We start from the raw sequence: 16,721 nt of genomic DNA on the forward strand, positions 1-16,721 counted from the left end.
CGCGGACCCTAGAGCACAGGCTCAGTAGTTGGGGCGCACGGGCTTAGTTGCTCCGCGGCATGTGGGATCTTCCCGGACCAGGGCTCGAACCCGTGTCCCCTGCATTGGCAGGTGGATTCTTAACCACTGCACCACCAGGGAAGCCCAGGTTTTTTTAAACAGCTAAAAATGTTGATATTTATGAAGCTGCGTGGTGAGTACATGACAATCCATTGTACCATTCTATCTTTTTATGTTTAAAAAATTTGAAAATAAAAAGGATTGTTTAAATTATATGGTGTAAAAAGTGCCATGATCCCCAAAACATGGCCAGTTTGATTATTAACCTTCCAGTTTTTGTAAGAGTCACAAAACACTGCCGCTGAGCTCTGCGTTAGTACTCACGGTCACCGCCTGCTCTGCTGATGGAAATACGTGTTGTCGGATTTTCATGTTCAAATTCAGTTATATTTCAAAGTCGTCGGTGTTGCTATCGACGTGCCAGTCTGGGTGCCAAAGCCCAACGTAGACCTGAAGATCTGCATGTACGACCGGCTGTATCAGGACTCCATCCTCGTCCACACACGGTGAGCCCTCGGCGGGGGTGAGGTCACGGACCTCGGGGTGGGGGTCACCTGGGGTTACCCCAAGGGCCCACTGGAATCCCAGGGCTGTCACAGGAGGGAGGCTGGAGGGCCAGAGTCAGACAGAGGTTGGCAGATGCTAGGCTGCTGGCCTTGAAGATGGGACAGGGGCCACGAGCCAAGGGACACGGTGCCACCAGAAGCTGAAAAAGCCAGGAAACGATTCCCCACAGAGCCTCCCAGGGGACCAGCCCTGCCCGCAGCTGGGCTTCCGCCCCGGGAGACTGTGTCCGGTCCTGACCTCCAGAACCGTGAGAGTAAGGCAGTGTTGTCACCCCTGCGTCTCTGGGGAGCTCGCCCCCAACATGGCCAGGCCCGGCCCCTCGGACACAGACAGGGAAGGAGGCGTGTCCTCTGAAGGACCATGGACGGAGCCCCGAGACAAGAAGCATGTTTCATTCGCAGTGTTTTGCAAGGGCGTCCGGACACCACAGTTGTCATTTTTTTACGCTCTTTTTAATTTTTAGTGAAATTCAATTACATGGAGAAAAGCAGGCAAATTCTACAGTTAGAGCTTAATGGGTTTTCATTAACCAAACACACCTGCGTACCTGGCAGGCTGCCGACACGCGGGGCCCCGCTTCCAGCCTGGGGGCTGGGGGGGCGATGGGCAGCCTGGGTGGAAACGGACTGGCACGTGTGCCAGCCGCTGGGTCCCTGGGCCTCAGCACTGCAAACGTCAGGGGGCCTGTTCTCACCGGGGAGCTGGGAACTCGGGGCAGGACTCAGGTGGATTTGTTCAGGAAACTAGGTTTTGCAGGGCTCTGGCCAGTTTACCTCGGACACAGCGCGCCCACTCCCGGGCAGGGTGGCGACGGGGAGCCGGGGGGCTGTGCTTTCTCAGCCCCCCCCAAGGCACAGGCTCGACAGCGCACATTTGTTGAGTGATTTGATTATATTTTTTTAAAGATTTTTTTTAACGTGGACCATTTTTAAAGTCTTTATTGAATTTGTTACAATATTGCTTCTGTTTAATGTTTTGGTTTTTTGGCTGCGCGGCACGTGGGATCCTAGCTCCCCGACCAGGGATCAAACCCGCACCCCTTGCACTGGAAGGCAAAGTCTTAACCACTGGACCGCCAGGGAAGTCCCTGTCGAGTGATTCTAGAATTCAGCATTACTCGCTTGTTTAATTTACGGGGTTTACGGACACAGGTGTAGCAAAGGAGCTCGTTCGCAATGACCCTGGTCACATGAACAGCTGCTCAGGGAGGAGCCCCGCCAGCACGGGAACCTGGGCGGGGCTACTGCCTGCCGAGGGCAGGAGGGCCAGTCTGGGCACATTCCGTGGCAGGGGACACCCAGTGCTGGGTGACACTGGGGCCAGAGGTCACTGAGGGGAGGGGCTTGGTGACACTGGGGGTCAGAGGTCAAAGGGGCCCCCTTTTACTCCTCCTCGGCCAGGAGCACCCAGGAGCCCGTGGATCTCCCCGTGGTCCCTGTCTGGCTGTGGGCTCCCCTTGCAGAGGGGCTCAGCCCTCAGGGTGAGGCCCCAGCAGCCACGAGGCAGGCAACAATCACCCCAGGCAGTTAAGGAGGGGCTGGAAGGCCTGGGAGGCTCTGGACCACGGCCCAGGGTTCCCGGGCAGCCCAGGAAGGCCTGGGGCAGCTTGCCCATCACCTTTCTTCCTGGAGACTGGACAGGAGGGGAGGGGCAGCGCACCGATGGGGGCTGTGGCCTGGGGTGGCTAGGATGGGGCGCCCCACGTGGCTGGTTGGGGGCACATCTGGCTTCTCTGGCTGGCCCTGAGTTGAAAACAGGAACAAAAATTGGGGAAACTGCAGTCACTGGCCAAGGCCTGGCCGTCTGGGGACCTCCCGAGCGTCCTGCAGGGCTCGTGCTGGCACGTGCCCACGCCTGGGCGGGGAGGGCAAGACCCTGGGAGGGCCGGCGCCCACGCCCCAGGTCCCTGCACCCAGCACCTGCCCGGCGAGGGTCTTCCCAGAAAACACTAGGTTTCTGAGAACCGACTGGGCGCCTTTCAGTTGCAATGTTTTTATTTGTAAGGATTCCTCAGCAGATCTCACTTCAGGAAAACCTGCCCTTGGCGAGCAGGGCTCTGAAGACTCCCCGACAGTAGGGGGTGGGGGGCATCTGGGAGGGTGTGCCCTGGGCCCTGGGGGGTGGGTACAGGCTGACCCGTAGGGACCAAACGCGGCGTCGCCCGCCCAGCCCTCGGGCGCTGCAGGTCGAAGACCGCCCTGCGCCTGCACTTCGAGGTGTGCAAGGGGCTGCAGGGCCACCTGGAGCTCCTGCCCAAGACCGGCTGCATCCAGGCCCTGTCGTCCTACTCGGTGCGGCTCAAGTTCCTGCCCAGGTGCGTGGCGCGGCGGGGTCCCTCCGCCCGGTGGGGGGGACTCTAGGTGAGAGCCGGAAGCTGGCTCGACGCCCACGTCATGGCCCTGTGTTTCTTACCTTTTATGTAAATTCTAGCTCTCGTCTGAATTCAAAACACACTCATAGTTCAGCATTTTGTCGTTTCGCAAATATAAAGAAGAAAAGAACATCCGAGTGCCTCCTGTCTCTTTCAGACGCTCCCTCCCAGAAGATGCCGGGAAGTATTTTGACAAGGAAAGCAGAGTCCTGGAGGCCCCGATGACTATCTGGGTGGCTGACCAGGTCTGTGTGGGGTACTTCTGGGAGCGCGGGCGCCCTTGGGGAGCAGAAGGCACGGGGGAGACGGAGGGAGGGTCTTTGTGGATCGGAGAGAGGCCCCGAGTGCTGTCCAGGGCCGGCAGGGCTGTCCCCAGGGCACCCAAACACACACATGTGTACAGTCCACCCCACACGCAGATCCAGGTGCCCAGGAGTGTGCACATCCTCCGTACACACGCCACATGTGAGCACACAATGCACCGCACACGTAGACGCACAGGTGCACACGTGTGTGCACACGCGCACTCCTGCACCCGCCCGCCCGTGCTGCCCGTCCCAAGCCAGGGGCCAACAGGGAAGGGGTTGTGTCCCTGAAAGGTGCACCGTCGGCCATCAGCTCACAGCCGGGATGGTGCTGTTCTCATTTTTGGAAACACTTGCGTAAACTGACCTCGGTGACCGGATGCGCTTGCCCTCCACACTTCAGATCAAACCCGTGGGGTTTACTGTCCACGCCATAGTCACCACCTCGGACCTGGAGCTCAGCCCCTCGGGGGTGGACTTCGGCTACTGCACCATCTACGAGGCCATCAGGACCCAAGTCAGCCTCTGCAACCACTCCCTCCTGCCCCAGGAGTTTGGGTTCGTCAGGCTCCCCAAGGTGCCTCATGTGGTCAGAGCGGGAGGTTTGGGGCATGGGCTGCTGCCCAGGGTCCAGGCGCCTGAGCCACTCCCGGACTCCACACTCACCTCCAGGCACCTCGGCCGGGGCGTCTCTCTGGCCGTCCCTCTCCTCATGCCCGCGGCCCCATCCCCACCTCACGCTGCCTCTCTTGCCCTCTGTCTGCCCGCTGCACCCTCAGGATCCAGAGTCCTCTCCCCGCCCTTCCTTCCGGGACTCTTGATGGCCTGGCCCTGCAGGGCGGCCAAGACGAGGCCCAGGCCTGGCTGTCCTCACTCCTCCGGGGCCCCCGCTGCCCGATCACATATATGCGGACACAGTCACACACACAGACACACTCACACACACATGTGTACATGTGCCTGCAGACACATACACACACTCATATCCACACGTGCTCACGTGCATGCAGACGCACACTCGCACATACACACACTCACATACACACAAGTGCTCACATGCAGGCAGACACACAGACATGCACGCACACCACCCTCACACACGCTCATCTGCACACATGATCACATACGCAGGGGCTCACACCCATGTAGCACACTTACATGCATCTTACATGCATGTAGCCACACACATGTCCACACTCGCTCACACACTGCCGCACCCTGGCCACACGCCTATCCGTGCCGGCTCCCTGCAGCCCTCCCCAGCAGGTCACTGAGTTTTCGCTTTGGCATCCATGGTCTTCCGTTTGCCAGTTTGTGGACATCCAGCCCAATGATGGGTTCGGGACAATCCTGCCGCTGGAAACTCTGCAACTCGACGTAATCTTTCAGCCCACCAAGGCCAAGGAGTACAACTTCGAGCTCGTCTGCAAGTCAGAGATTAACCGGTGAGCTTGGCAGGAGCGGGGGCGCATGGAGGGCCCTGGCAGCCAGCTTGGGAGGAGCCACCCCTGGCCGTCCAGGCTGACCACAGGGCTGGGCAACAGTGCCGGCCTCAGGAAGCTTAGACCCAGGTCCGTACGCCTGGGATCCAGGCTGCCTTGCAGGCATGTGTGCTATGCACATGTGTGAGTGCACCTGTGGGCGTGTGTGAGTGTGCAGAGCATCCCCTGGGCACGAGCCCCGCTTGCCCTCATGCACCGTGTGATGGCCCAGTCTCTGGACCTCCCTGGCCTCCGTGTCTACGCTGAGAACTGGGGCTAAGAAGGTGCTGGGGAGGGAGAAGTGGACTGGACGTGGAGGGGGTCTGGCACAAGGGCCGGCTCTCGCTACTTGGGATCATCAGCCTCTGGTCTGGAATGTGGTGGGCATCCCGCCCCCGTGGAACCAGCCCTCCTGCCCCTCTCCTTCCCTTCCTCTCCAGTCCCCACCCACAATCCAGCCGGAGCTGCTGTCTGGTCCTGGCTGGGGGCCTGGGCAGCCCTGGGTAAGGTCGGGCTGATGCCCTCCTCCAGCCGGGCACGTGGCCATGGCGGGACAGGCGGGCCCAGGATCTGACACACCTGAGGGAAAGCAGGAAGGGGTTCACGGTCGTGATCTTTGGGAGCAAAGTGCAGAGTTAGAACCCGTGGAGGAAACCAGGCACCAGACTCTGCCACCCTGCTGCGTCCCACTGCCCGCCCCTCCCCTCGGACTTAGTGACCCGTCCGTGGGCTGGGACCCTTCTGGGCTTGTTCACAACGCTCTCAGCCTCTGGAAAACAAACCCCAGGAAAAGAGGGGATTGTGAGATAACCTCAGTGCTCAGGACCTATGGTAGAAGCTCCGTAGATGTTTGCTGATTGAATGTGCGTTTAGTGTTTCTTCAAGAACTATCTACGTATAAATTGAAACTGCCAAACTCAGCCAGGAGCCGTCTTGGGGAGGCTAGGAAAGCTCGAACTGTGAGACCTCAGGGGTTAAAGCAGGGCGTGCGGAGCCCAGAGGAGATAGATAAATAAATAAATAAATAGTTAGGCAATTTTGTTTTTCTTTTTGCGGTACGCGGGCCTCTCACTGTAGTGGCCTCTCCCGTTGCGGAGCACAGGCTCCGGACGCGCAGGCTCAGCGGCCATGGCTCACGGGCCCAGCCGCTCCGCGGCATGTGGGTTCTTCCCGGACCGGGGCACGAACCCGTGTCCCCTGCATCGGCAGGCGGACTCTCAACCACTGCGCCACCAGGGAAGCCCCCCCAAAATTTTTTTAAACATGACAGAAAAGGAAACAAAAATGGGCAATAAATAAATATATTTTTTTCTTTCTTTTTTTTTTTTTCCCTAGGAAGGCTTTATTTTTCTGCCAGGCAGAAGGGAAGACACAGCAGGCTAGCGCCTCAAGAACAGTGTCCCCCTTCCTTCACAAAACAGTCGCAGCTGGCATCAGGCAGCCCCCGTAATTGGGTCTTTTTGTCTCTGGGTTATTGACCTGCGACTTCTTTTCTGAAATGCAAATGCTACAAGGGGTGATTTGCTACAAGGGAGTGCAGGATGTAACTCACATAGTGTTTTAGAGTAATAGGTTAGCTTTGTGAAGTACAAATCTAGTTACAGACACTACAGATTAGTAACAGTTAAAAAAAAACAAGGAGTGAAGAACTCTTTCAGGCCAGGTTATGTTTCTTCTCTAGCCTGTTCGCTGTTCCCTTTATTTTCCTTGTTCTCAGGAGAGGGAAAACTTCATTTCTATTTTTGCTGCAAACTAATTCCCCACTGCTAGCTCATTCTCTCCGTATCAGTGGAGGAAGGGAAACGGGCGTCGTTCTTGCCTGGCTGAGGACAAAACTTCAGTCTTGCTCCACTTGACAAACGCCAGCTGTCCGGCCCAGGGGCCCATCTATCTCCAATTTACAATCCCCCTCCCCCCCGCCGAGAGACATGAACCCCAGGAAATCTTTATGGGGAGGATGAGGGATGACAGCCTGTCTTCTGTAGCTTCTTCAGGCTGGCAAGGGGCTCGTAGACCCTGCTTAGCTGGGGTCACGGAGCGCTCACCCTGTCTAATTAAGGGCCCCAGGGTGACTTCTGCTGTTGTTTCGGCAGGATCTGTTCTGAGAAATGGCTGGAATCTTGCATCATCATTATCTTGATGTAAACCTATTGTAATCTGATAAGGGTCCTTCCATCCAGTTGGGAGATAGTCCTTTAAATTACGTCTTTTCCAGTATGTACATAATGCCCTGGTTGTAGGTCGTGGGGCATCTGATCAGATCTAGGTGAATTCCTCCCTTTTCAAGTTCCCGAAAATACCTTGAGATTTCTGTACCTGTTAGTGAGGTAGCCTTCCTAATTTACCTGATAAAGCTGCTGGGGACCCAACAGTTTCCAGGCTTGTAGGTGCTGACGGGTGCGTCGCGACTTCCGTACGCCCTCTTTCTGGTCCTCCAATATTTAGTGTTTCCTCGGAGTGGAAGTCCAGGCCGGCACGGGCAAGAGAAGAGAAGGTGTCCTTGAGGCAAAAGAAGCCTCCGCAGCCGCTAGGTCAGCCTCTCCCCCGTCCTCCACCGCAGCCTCAGAGTTCCGCAGCCGAGTCAGGCACAGCCTGTGGCGGGGAGTCCGTGGCGATCTGGACTCAGAGATATCCTCCAACCCTCCGCTCTCCTGAAGGAGGCTGGCATGGAGAGAGATTCCCCAGCTTCCGATCAAGCCAAGGGGCCCTGTGGGGCCCAATAAATATATTTTTAAATGCAAAAAAATTTTTTTAAGTTCAAAAGCTTCCCAAAATGAAAGATGCAGATGGCTTCACTGATGAGTTCTTCTAAACATTTAAAGAAAAAATGATGCCAATTTGACACAAATTTTCCAGAGAGAACAGGAGAAGATGGGAAATCTTGCTGCCCTCAGCCCAGTACTGCTGCTGCTGCTGATGGTGATGATGATGATAATGATGATGCTGATGGAGATGGAGGTGGTGATGACGGTGATGTTGATAATGATGATGGTGATTATGATGATGGTGATGATGATGATGGTGGTGACAATGATGATGGTGGTGATGGTAACGATGATGATTGTGATGGTGATGGTGATGGTGACAATGATGATGGTGATGGTGATGATGGTGATGGTGATGATGGTGATGACGGTGATGATGGTGATGGTGTTGATGTTGGTGATGGTGATGATGGTGATGACGGTGATGATGGTGATGATGGTGATGACGGTGATGATGGTGATGATGGTGATGATGGTGATGATGGTGATGGTGATGATGATGGTGATGACGGTGATGATGGTGATGATGGTGGTGATGATGGTGATGATGGTGGTGATGGTGATGATGATGGTGATGACGGTGATGATGACGGTGGTGATGATGGTGATGATGATGGTGATGATGGTGGTGGTGATGGTGGTGATGACGGTGATGATGGTGGTGATGACAGTGATGGTGATGATGGTGATGATGATGATGCTGGTGATGGTGATGATGATAATGGTGTTGACATTCCAGAGGTCAGGCACATCCCCAGAGCAGGGCTGATTGTACTCTTGGCCTGGCCCCTGTGACGGGCACCAGCTGCCTGTGTGACCAGATAAAAGAAGCTGGAGGCTCGCACGTAGCTAGGCACGGAGGCCAGGCATGTTGCATGTCTGCCTCTGAGGTCAGGAGAACATTCCCCACACGCCGATGGGCTCATCTCACCTCGGTAGTTTTTTGAGGGGGAGAGAAACATGTATAGTGTGCACGGAGAAAAAAGCATTTTTTTCAGCAAACGTGGCACTGGGTGTCCTGGGTGAACCCGCTGCCTGCAGGTCGCAGCATCTGCCTGGGCCTGGGTGATGGGACCTGATGGTCTTTCCCTGCAGCAAAGTGGAGCAGGACCTGAGAGAGCCACGGGGGGCTGAGAGAGCCACGGGAGGCTCTCAAGCCCCCCCACGGGGGGCTCCTCAGAGGGACATCGGAAGACACATTGTCACAAGAATGGAAAAGAAGGGGCTGGAGGGGACTTGGGTGGGCCCCCCACCCCCAGTTCCCAGGTCAACGGAGCAAGGCCACAGGCCACGTCCCTCACAGGCCCTTGAACCAGCCGGGAAACAGCTCCATCACCTTCCTGAAGTGACTCCAAGCAGCTCTTACTTTTTATATGTAATGATTATCACATTCCATACATTTGTGCTATTTCAACTAATTAACTTGTAACAATAACCTCAATGACATCTCCACCCAGAAGGAATTTTTTTAACATTTAGAGCCTGTGGTCACAGGACACAAAAATATACATTGAAATATTTCAACCTATGAACACATTTTTGTTACGGACAAGTATGACAGGGCCATCGACATCACCTCATAAAGCATTAAAATATGTAATTAGGATAAAATCCAATGGCAGGAGTGCAATGGAAATAGGAGTTCAAAGCAACATGGACTATAAATTTTCCACTGGTTAAAATCCCAAATATCTGTTCTTTTTTCTTAAAACCGGATGGTGGCAAGAATCAATTCACGGGGTTTCCCTGGTGGCGCAGTGGTTGGGAATCCGCCTGCCAATGCAGGGGACATGGGTTCGAGCCCTGGTCCTGGAAGATCCCACATGCTGCGGAGCAACTAAGCCCGTGCGCCACAACTACTGAGCCTGCTCTAGAGCCCATGAGCCACAACTACTGAAGCCTGCGCACCTAGAGCCCGTGCTCCGCAACAAGAGAAGCCACCACAATGAGAAGCCTGCACACCGCAACAAAGAGTAGGCCCCACTTACTGCAACTACAGAAAGCCTGCGTGCAGCAACAAAGACCCAACACAGCCAAAAAAAAAAAAAAAAGAATCAATTCACTATGGTATATAGATTCCCATGTTTATATTTAAAGAGTAAGTTATCAGGTTTTTTAAAATATTTATTTATTTGGCTGTGTCGGGTCTTAGTTGCGGCATGCAGGGTCTTTAGTTGCAACATGTGGGATCTAGTTCCCTGACCAGGGATCAAACCCAGGCCCCCTGCATTGGGAGCGCAGAGTCTTAACCACTGGACCACCAGGGAAGTCCCCTATCAGTTTTATTTTTTAAATGTCAGTGAATATTTAAGGAAATAAGCCAGAAATTACCTGCTTTGCAAATGTTTAAACTTGTGATTAAATTTTTAACTATCTTATTAAAATGTGCACAGGGGCACAAAGTATTTTCAAAATTTACTAAAATTTTGAGCTGAACTGCCCACGCTGTCACTTCCAGGTGCTTCAAGCTGACGTGCCGGGCTGTGGGTGTCCACCCGCTCCTGGAGCTGTCCCACTACCAGGTCAAGTTTGCGGCCACCTCCTTGTACAACACGTCGGTGGCCACCCTGTACGTCATCAACTCCCGCCTGAGAATGAACCCGCTGACGCCCTCGGTACCCCGCATCGGCTTGGAGGACACATCCCCTGTGGGGCCCACATCTTTCGAGTTCCTGCTGCCCCCAGACTCCCCCATCACCATCTCACCCTCGGTGGGCACCGTGTGGCCAGGAAAGGTGGGTGTGGGCCCCACGGGTGGGCTGGGGCGGGGCCAGCCCAAGGGGCCGGTCTCTACTCTCCCTGGACCGCAGCGATTCAACCAGACAGCAGACGTGGAGATCAACCTGGATTCTTATCAGACCCAAGCAGGCCACGGTGCCCTCCGCCAGCCCAACTTGGCCCCAGAGGCGGGGCACCCACGGGCAGCTGACCCCACGGGCCCCTGGCTGGAGGGAGGGTGTGCAGCCCTTGGATCTCACAGCAGATGGGCACAGAGACCACACAGCGCCTGGTCACCAGGAGCACAGGGTGCCTGCCCACCGGCTGATTGGCGAAAGGTTTCCCCACCACTGCTTTTGCTGATAAAGCAGAAAGAGCCCGGGCCTGGAGGCAGAGACTCCCTGGGGCCATCACAGCCCCTCCGAGCTGAATTCCTTACCTTGAAGAGTCAGGGGTGACAGCCACTGTGAGGGGACTCAGTGGGAAGGGGCACATGCAGGCCCTGGACCCTGGCAGTGTCTCAGTGATTATTGAAATGCATTTTAGTAAACTGAGCAAATTCAGCTTAAGTCATGGTTCCCCTCTCCAAGGGGGTTACTGCAGCCGTTACCCACCCTGCTCCCTTGCTGCACTGAGCACGGGGCAGGCCGTGGTGAGTGAACCCCCTTTGGGACCCGGGGCTGTCCCAGGGGGTGGACTGCAAGGTGGACGTGCTTCAGAAAGGGGGACAGATGAGCGTGCAGGGACTCACCCCCAAGTCTCAGTGGCTGAACACAAACGTCCCCTTCTCACTCGTGCCCCGTGGGCAGTGGGATGGTCCATCTCAGGACCGCCCTCCCGCGTGGTGAGAGGGGCTTGGTGATCATGTCTGCAGCCACCCCAACTTCCAGGGGCAAAGGTCAGGAAGGACCTTCCAGAAGGGCTCGTCTAAGCTGAGACCCCAAAGCAGAGATGGGGTATCACCCCAGGATGTCCAAGGGCGTGACCAGGGGATCCTGGCGGTGGCGGCAGCGGGGTGCCCTCCGGCCTCTCTCCTCACAGAGGTGCCTGGTCCGGGTGGCCTTCCGGCCCGTGCTGACCCGCGAGCTGATCCACCAGGAAGCCTTACAGGCCCTGACCAAAGAAGCTGAGGCCAAATCGGTACATGGCGGGGCGGGGGAGGGGGAGCCTGGGGCGGGAGACGGGGGTGCTGCCCACTGTGCACCAGGCCGCTGCACAAAGGCTTGGGAACAGGCCCCACCGGCCTTGAGGCTGGGGGACCGGGGGGTCAGGAGCCCTGGGCAGACTTTTCTGCAGCCTCGTGTGTGTGGAACTCTTTCAAGAGGTTAACACTTTTTCTCGGCGAGGCTCCTCCCTCCCCTCTTGAAAGCATCGCCAGGCGAGGTGGATCCCCAGACGGTGGTCCTGGGAGGGTGGGCCGGGCCCCTGTGCACTGGTTAGCAGGGGGCTTGCCCTTACAATGGAGGGGGAACAGATGAACCTCAAAGGGGCCTGTGAATCCTAGCAAGTTCAGGCCTGGAGAGGCAGCCACCGCTGGGCTCCTGCCAGGAAAGGGCGTCCAGCAGAGCTGGGCAGTCACAGCCCAGGGCCTGCCTGCTGCTGCCCTGGGGACGCAGAGACCCCGCGACTCCCCGCGGCCTCTGGGGCCTGATCTTGAGCACCCGTGCTGTCATAGCAAGCGCAGGAGGAGGGGCAGGGCCTGCAGCCTGCTGGCGGGGCAGTGAGGCTGGGGGCAGGGCACAGGGACCAGGACCCCCAGTTCGGCCAGCCCTCCGCCCTGCCCCACCCCGGGCCTCGGTCTCCCCGATGGTAAAGACAGACACTGGGGTCTCCGCACCTGCCGACGGTGTCCCCCAGGGAGCCGCTTGGAGTTTGGGCCCCTGGGCTCCTGCCCTGGGCGGTCTGCCGGGAGCAGAGTCCCCGGCGCAGCCCCACAATTGGCCTCCCACCTCGCACTCCCAAAAGGACACGGCCACCCAGAGGAAGGACCAGCAGAGACAGTCCTCCATACTGCGGCTGCAGAACCGAGACCGGCTGTCCCAGGCCTCTGCCTCCCAGCCCCTGGAGCTGCAGAAAGAGGACCTCACGTCCAGGTGGGCCCCAGAGAAGGCTGCCCCCCACAGAGACTTCCTCCACCTGGAGCAGAGCTCTTTGGAACCTTGTGGCTGGAAGGCCAGGGTGGGGCTGGCTTCAGATACAGCTGGAACCAAGAGTCCCCTCAGGCTCTGCCTTCCTGGGCACCTGCTCACCTCCCTCCCCTGGGGCCCTAGGGCCCAGGGTCCCTGTGAACAGCCTCAGGCCAGCGGCTGGGGAGATGCTGAGCCCCTGACTCCCATGTTCCCAGCTCAGCAGCCCCAGCCTCCCCAGAGAACTGCAATGGGCTTGAGCCACTCGCCAGCCCTGGACCCTTGCCTGTGGCTCCAGGAACATGGCTCTCTGCTTAGGTGCCTGACCAGACCCCGGGGGAGCGGGGAGGCCGCCACAGCAACCAGGGAAGGGGTGAGAAAACCAGCTGGTCAGACAAAACTGGGACAGCCACAGCCTGGGCCACAACGTGGCCCCCCAAGGCTGCCACCTCATACCCTCTAGCCCAGGGCCCTGGGGAGCAGGCATGGCCTTATGGACCCCTCCATGGAGGGCAGCGCGGGGCCTCTTGGGCCGCTGGGGGCAGCCTAGGGATAGGGGTGTGAGAACACCTTGCCGGTTCCACTGCAGCTCCCAGGAGTACCAGGCTGCGCAGGCCACCCTGACCAGATCTTTCCAGGGGAAGTTTGACAAGTTTGTGGTCCCCTGTGTTGTTGCCAGTGGTGACACCAAAGACAGGAAGGGGACGGAACCCCTGAGCTTCAGGTGCGGTGCTCTGGGCAGGGTGGGGCGTGGTCGGCCAAGAAGTCACCGTCCCCGCTCTGCAGCCCCCAGATCTGGCGGGGCCAGCATGGGGTCGGGCTGAGAGGGCGGGGCATGCGGCGCCCACTCCGCCCTCAGCAGCTCCCCGCCACCTCAGTCCCCACAGCACCGTGTACCTGGAGCTGTGGTGTCCAGCGGTAGCACCATCCATCGTGGTGACGTCCGACAAAGGCAAGACCATCGCTGACTTCGGCGACATCGCTGTAGGTGTGTCCTGATCGGGCCCAGCCCCCGACGGCCATCCCCCACCCATAGGGACCCAGGCACCCCATCACCGCCTGGGCTCCCATGCCCCACCCCCAGGCCTGGGCAGTGACCTGACTCCCCCGTTTCAGGACAACGCGGCATAAAGAAAGTCTCCATCCAGAACATCTCCCCCGAGCGTCTCGACGTATCCTTGTCCATACCCGGCCCAGGCAGCCTGCTGCAGGGGGACAGGGGCGTCTGGTGAAGGGCTGCGGCCCCGTACTTGTCGCCCATCCTTGACACTGGGCCATCAGCTGGAGTACTCCGTGCTGAACCCCAACGGCCCCTTTGTCCTGCTGAATCCCATCGGCAAGCTGGTGTCTGGAGAGACCCAGGTCCTGGAGCTGTCCTTCTCCCCCCGTGAGAGCGTCCTGGTGAGTCCTAAGCCCACCCTGAGCTGGGCTGCAGCCCTGGGGCTCCACGGCCCCACTCTCCACTCTGCACACCTGCCAAGTGCCCAGGCCCGTAGTCGTCCAGCCAGGCCTGGGGAGCCGCTGGCCCTCCTGGGCCCTGGCCTCTTGCTGGAAGGAGGAGGAGAAGGCCAGGGAGCTCCAAGCCATCTTAGGTCCCGCACATCCTGAGCCAGCTGCTCCGAGACGGAGCTCCCACACCTGTCTCTGACACGTGTCTGCTCCACGCTAAGGGACGTGGTCTCCCCAGGCCCGGGAAATGCTGGAGGTCATCACCAAGAGAGGCACGCTCTCCCTGGCCCTCGTGGGCACAGGCGTGGCGTCCATGACCACGTGCTCCATTGAAGGAGGCGTCCTCAACATGGGCTACGTGGTCGCCGGAGAATCCACCTCCGCGGGCTTCCAGGTAAAGCGCGTGGCAGGGACATGGCGCCTGCCCCGCCTCCTGGGAGGGGTCGTGCCTCAGGAGGGGGTCAGCCCTGCCTTGGTCAGGGAGCCGGTGCTGTGCAGGCCGCTCCCACCCCACCCGCCAGCAGCGCCTCCACGGCCCTCTCTAGCAGGAGAAGCTGAGGATGCACACCTCCGCCCCCACCTCCCTGGTGCCTCTGCTGCCGGGCCTCCCGCCTCAGGGCTTTTGCGTGGGCTGCCCCACCTGGGATTGGGGGCAGCTCAGCTGAGGGACGGCTCAGGGGAGGGGCCGTGTGGGCTCCGCAGCCCGGGCAGGGCGGCACGCCTGCCTCTTGCTGCTCCCCAGGGTCTGAGGGACGTGGCAACCTTAGGATGGAGCCGCCCACAGGACACCTGCTTCCCTGCCCGGTTTAGTCCAGGTCCTGATGGCACAGCCCAGGCCAGGGATTCCAGGGAGTGTTTTATGGGGGGATGGGGTGCTCTCAGTGGAAGAGGGTGAGGGCAGAGAAGAGCCTGGGCAGGGATGCTGGTTCGGCTGAAGGCCAGCCTGAGCCTGACTGCCCAGGGTGTGGCCCAGGGGCAGCAGAGGGAGCTGAGACCTGGTTGCAGCAGCCCGTCCATCGGTTGGCCAGTCCAGCTGGTCCAGTGACTGAGCCCTGCTCCTTGCAGCTGCAAAACGATTCCCCGCTGCCCATCAAGTTCTCCATGCAGTTGGACAGCCTCTCCACCGGGAGCGGAGACGAGCACCGGCTGCCGCAGTTCCTGGCCTCCCCGGCCCAGAGGACGGAAGTCGTGGGTGAGCTTGGCCGGCTGGGGGGGTGACCGCTGCTGGCAGGGGACTGTGCGGGGCGTGGGGGTGCGGGGTTGGGGGGCACTGGGCACTGCGGGGGGAGCCGGACCTGCCAGGCCACCCTACCCCCAGGCACGCAGAACTACAGCGGCCAGAGCGTGTTCAGCGTGGTCCCGGTGGAGGGCGTCATGGAGCCGGGCAGGGCACAGGACTTCACCGTGACCTTCAGCCCGGACCATGAGAGCCTGTACTTCTCTGACCGGCTTCAGGTCGTGCTCTTCGAAAAGGTGCGGCTCCAGGAGCCCAGCCCGGCCCCCTACTCCCGGCCCAACCCGCCCGCGTCCGCGTGTCTGAGGCCCTCGCCCTCCCCCAAACGGCCCCACATTGGAGTCCTGTTGCCTGGGGGCTCTGCGTCAGGTTGGGGGTCATGCGGTGGAGAGACCAGAGTCCTGAGTCCCACAGGCCTGCACCCCAGCACTGCCTACTCCCGGAGCCCCATTCGTGGGTCACGGACCGAGTCTGCTGTGCTCCTGCCCCCAGAAAATCTCCCACCAGATCCTCCTGAAGGGCTCGGCCCGCAAGCACATGATGTTTGTGGAAGGCGGAGACCCCCTGGATGTGCCTGTGGAGTCCCTGACCGTGATCCCTGCCTTGGACCCCGAGCGCACAGAGGGTGAGCCCTCTGAGGTGCTGGGAGCCCCAACAGGGCCGGGGCGGCAGTAGGAGGACCAGTCCTGTTCTGACCGCACCCTTGGCCCTGGAGGCCTGCGTGTAGGGCCGGCATTCCCGGCCCAGCCCCCAAAGCCGGCTGTCCTCGCCCAGCCCCGCCCACCATCCTTGCCGGACCCAGCTCCCACACTCCCTTGGTGGTACCCCCCCTGCCCTGAGCCCCCAGCCAGGCCCTCCCTCTCCAGAAGCTGAGGAGCTGAAGCCCATCCTGGTAACCCTGGCTTATGTCCAGTTGGACACGGACACGCCGGCCCCACCTGCCACCCGAGAACTGCAGGTGGGCTGCATCCGGACCACCCAGCCGTCCCCAAAGAAGGTGACCACAGCACTTCCCTGGCCTGCCTGGCACCTCTGCATCCACCACTGCCTGGGCAACCCAGGCCCCTCCTGGCCTTGCCCCTCGATAGGTGTGGGGTGGGCAGCCTGCTGGTCAGGGCTGAGAGGGCAGGTGCTGGGCTCCCTCATCCCCAGTCCCGCCGCTTCCCGGGAGCTGTGCCCGCCCACCTGCTGACAGCACCAATGCCTGCAGACTGTCGAGTTCAGCCTGGACAGCATCGCGTCCCTGCAGCACAAGGGCTTCACCATCGAGCCCTCCAAGGGCTCTGTGGAGCGCGGCCAGACCAAGACCATCAGCGTCTCCTGGACGCCACCCATCGACTTTGATGTGGGTGCCTCGGACGGCGGCCAGGGAGCCTTCGAAAGCCACAGGCTGGGCAGGATGACAGCCCTGCCCCCGCCCAGGGAGGGGGCTGCAGGGGGGCCCTGGGCGGGTGAGGTGGGCAGCGCCGCGGCCAGGAAACATCTGTCCGCTGTGCCAGCTGACCGAGGGTGCCCCTCTCCTTCCCCGCCTCTCCCCTTCCAGCCGGACCACCCACTCATGGTGTCAGCCCTGCTGCAGCTCAGGGGGGACGTGAAGGAAACCTACAAGGTCCTCTTCGTAGCGCGGGTGGTGACGGGCCCCTGA

General features: G+C 59.4%; 1 protein-coding gene across 1 annotated transcript in view; it reads left to right on the forward strand.

The window, feature by feature from the left end:
• The window catches only part of CFAP74 (cilia and flagella associated protein 74), a gene marked incomplete at both ends in the record, with an annotated part of 57,607 nt that extends 40,886 nt beyond the window's left edge, over positions 1 to 16,721 (forward strand). Inside the window, 19 exons of the mRNA XM_082834562.1 lie at positions 445 to 566; positions 2,813 to 2,941; positions 3,156 to 3,243; positions 3,707 to 3,880; positions 4,615 to 4,748; positions 10,008 to 10,284; positions 11,309 to 11,407; positions 12,224 to 12,360; positions 12,983 to 13,117; positions 13,272 to 13,381; positions 13,510 to 13,565; positions 13,675 to 13,794; positions 14,081 to 14,236; positions 14,908 to 15,034; positions 15,161 to 15,315; positions 15,569 to 15,701; positions 15,943 to 16,073; positions 16,287 to 16,421; positions 16,620 to 16,721. Of these exons, the coding sequence (XP_082690688.1) occupies positions 445 to 566; positions 2,813 to 2,941; positions 3,156 to 3,243; positions 3,707 to 3,880; positions 4,615 to 4,748; positions 10,008 to 10,284; positions 11,309 to 11,407; positions 12,224 to 12,360; positions 12,983 to 13,117; positions 13,272 to 13,381; positions 13,510 to 13,565; positions 13,675 to 13,794; positions 14,081 to 14,236; positions 14,908 to 15,034; positions 15,161 to 15,315; positions 15,569 to 15,701; positions 15,943 to 16,073; positions 16,287 to 16,421; positions 16,620 to 16,721 (2,520 nt within the window). The remainder of the gene's footprint in view (positions 1 to 444; positions 567 to 2,812; positions 2,942 to 3,155; positions 3,244 to 3,706; positions 3,881 to 4,614; positions 4,749 to 10,007; positions 10,285 to 11,308; positions 11,408 to 12,223; positions 12,361 to 12,982; positions 13,118 to 13,271; positions 13,382 to 13,509; positions 13,566 to 13,674; positions 13,795 to 14,080; positions 14,237 to 14,907; positions 15,035 to 15,160; positions 15,316 to 15,568; positions 15,702 to 15,942; positions 16,074 to 16,286; positions 16,422 to 16,619) is intronic.

This window comes from Leucopleurus acutus (genome assembly GCF_964270905.1).
Source record: "Leucopleurus acutus genome assembly, chromosome: 2".
Taxonomy (NCBI): domain Eukaryota; kingdom Metazoa; phylum Chordata; class Mammalia; order Artiodactyla; family Delphinidae; genus Leucopleurus; species Leucopleurus acutus.